At 62.9% G+C, this 1,278-nt stretch overlaps 1 protein-coding gene across 1 annotated transcript in view; it reads right to left on the bottom strand.

Moving 5' to 3' along the window:
- The window catches only part of CDH15 (cadherin 15), a 20,407-nt gene that overhangs the window by 7,595 nt on the left and 11,534 nt on the right, over positions 1-1,278 (bottom strand). The window contains exon 5 of the mRNA XM_032284714.1: positions 684-844. Coding sequence (XP_032140605.1) covers positions 684-844 — 161 coding nt within the window. The remainder of the gene's footprint in view (positions 1-683; positions 845-1,278) is intronic.

The following is a 1,278-nucleotide window of genomic DNA, read 5'->3' as shown; positions in this document are numbered from 1 at the left end:
GGGTAAGCGTTTACAGAGCACCTGCCGTGGGCTGGGTAAGCGTTTACGGAGCACCTGCTGTGCCCTGGGTAAGCGTTTACGGAGCACCTGCTGTGCCCTGGGTAAGCGTTTACAGAGCACCTGTTGTGGGCTGGGTAAGCGTTTACAGAGCACCTGCCGTGGGCTGGGCACCTAGTGGACCAGTGATCTTGGCTTCCTGCCGTGGCGAGCTGTGGTTAGTGGCAGGGACAGAAATGGACAGAGACCACATACACAATGTAACCAGAAGGGCTTCCCAGAGGGGCTGACTTAAGGAGTGGTCTTCAGGGAGCACAGAAGCTCGGCAGTGAGGGCTGCAGAGGTCCTGACAGAGGGAGCTAGTCACTTCCTAGCGGAGAGCCGTTGCCATGAGGCTGAGAGGGGAGGGGCCGCTTGGGGAGGCCCTGGCCTGTGCAAGGCCCCTCACACCCTACTTGGACCAGACCTCTCCTGCCTGGGCCAGTGCAATTCCTGTCTCTGTCCATCAGTGGGTCCACCCCATGCTGTCTCCTCAAGAAGCAGGACCACTGTGAGCTCTGCAGCAAAGGGGTGCTTCCCTTTGATGGCAGGGGTGGGAGAGTCTGGAGTGGGCAGGCTGGGGGCAGAGGGACCCATGGAGATGGGCTGCCCTGCTGTGCGGGCGTGCGGCTGCTGGGGCACCTCACCTCACGGTCCAGCCCCACTTGCACCGTGCGGATCTCCCCTGTGAGCTCGTCGATACTGAAGAGCTCGGGGCTGGCCTGGTGCAGGATGGAGAACCGCAGTGCTGCGTTGTCTGTCTCCGGGTCGTCAGCGTCTGTGGCCTCCGCCCTGGTCACGTAGGTGCCTGGGAAGCACAAGGAGGCATGAGGACCAACGTCCACAGGGCGATGGGCTGGGGGCATTGTGAGGGGCGCGCGGGCACCTTATGGGCACAGGCTCCCCAGTCCAGCACAGCTTGACCCCAGATGGGGCAGTCAGTCCATGCTGCTGTTTGCATCACTGAGGCGGCCAGCACGCGGCAACCCCCAAGTCCAGATGCTTCCTGCTGCCCCCAAAGCCTGCCACGCCGTGTCCAGGCCACCTATTTGGCCGAGCCACTTGCCCGGCTTGTGCTGTTACGGGCTGGCTCCTGTGCTTGCCTAGTGCAGAGGTTAAGGGTGCTGGGTCACACCGGGAAAGCTAGTGGGGGGTCTCCAGGAGCTGCTGGTGTCCAGGGTGACAGAGGACGCAGGGGCAGGCTGAGCAGAGGACGCGCGGGCAGGATAATCAGAGGACGCG

Source organism: Sapajus apella, unplaced genomic scaffold (assembly GCF_009761245.1).
Source record: "Sapajus apella isolate SASKATOON/1434 unplaced genomic scaffold, GSC_monkey_1.0 scaffold15, whole genome shotgun sequence".
Classification (NCBI taxonomy): Eukaryota; Metazoa; Chordata; class Mammalia; order Primates; family Cebidae; genus Sapajus; species Sapajus apella.
This window is presented reverse-complemented; position numbering and strand designations above follow the sequence as displayed.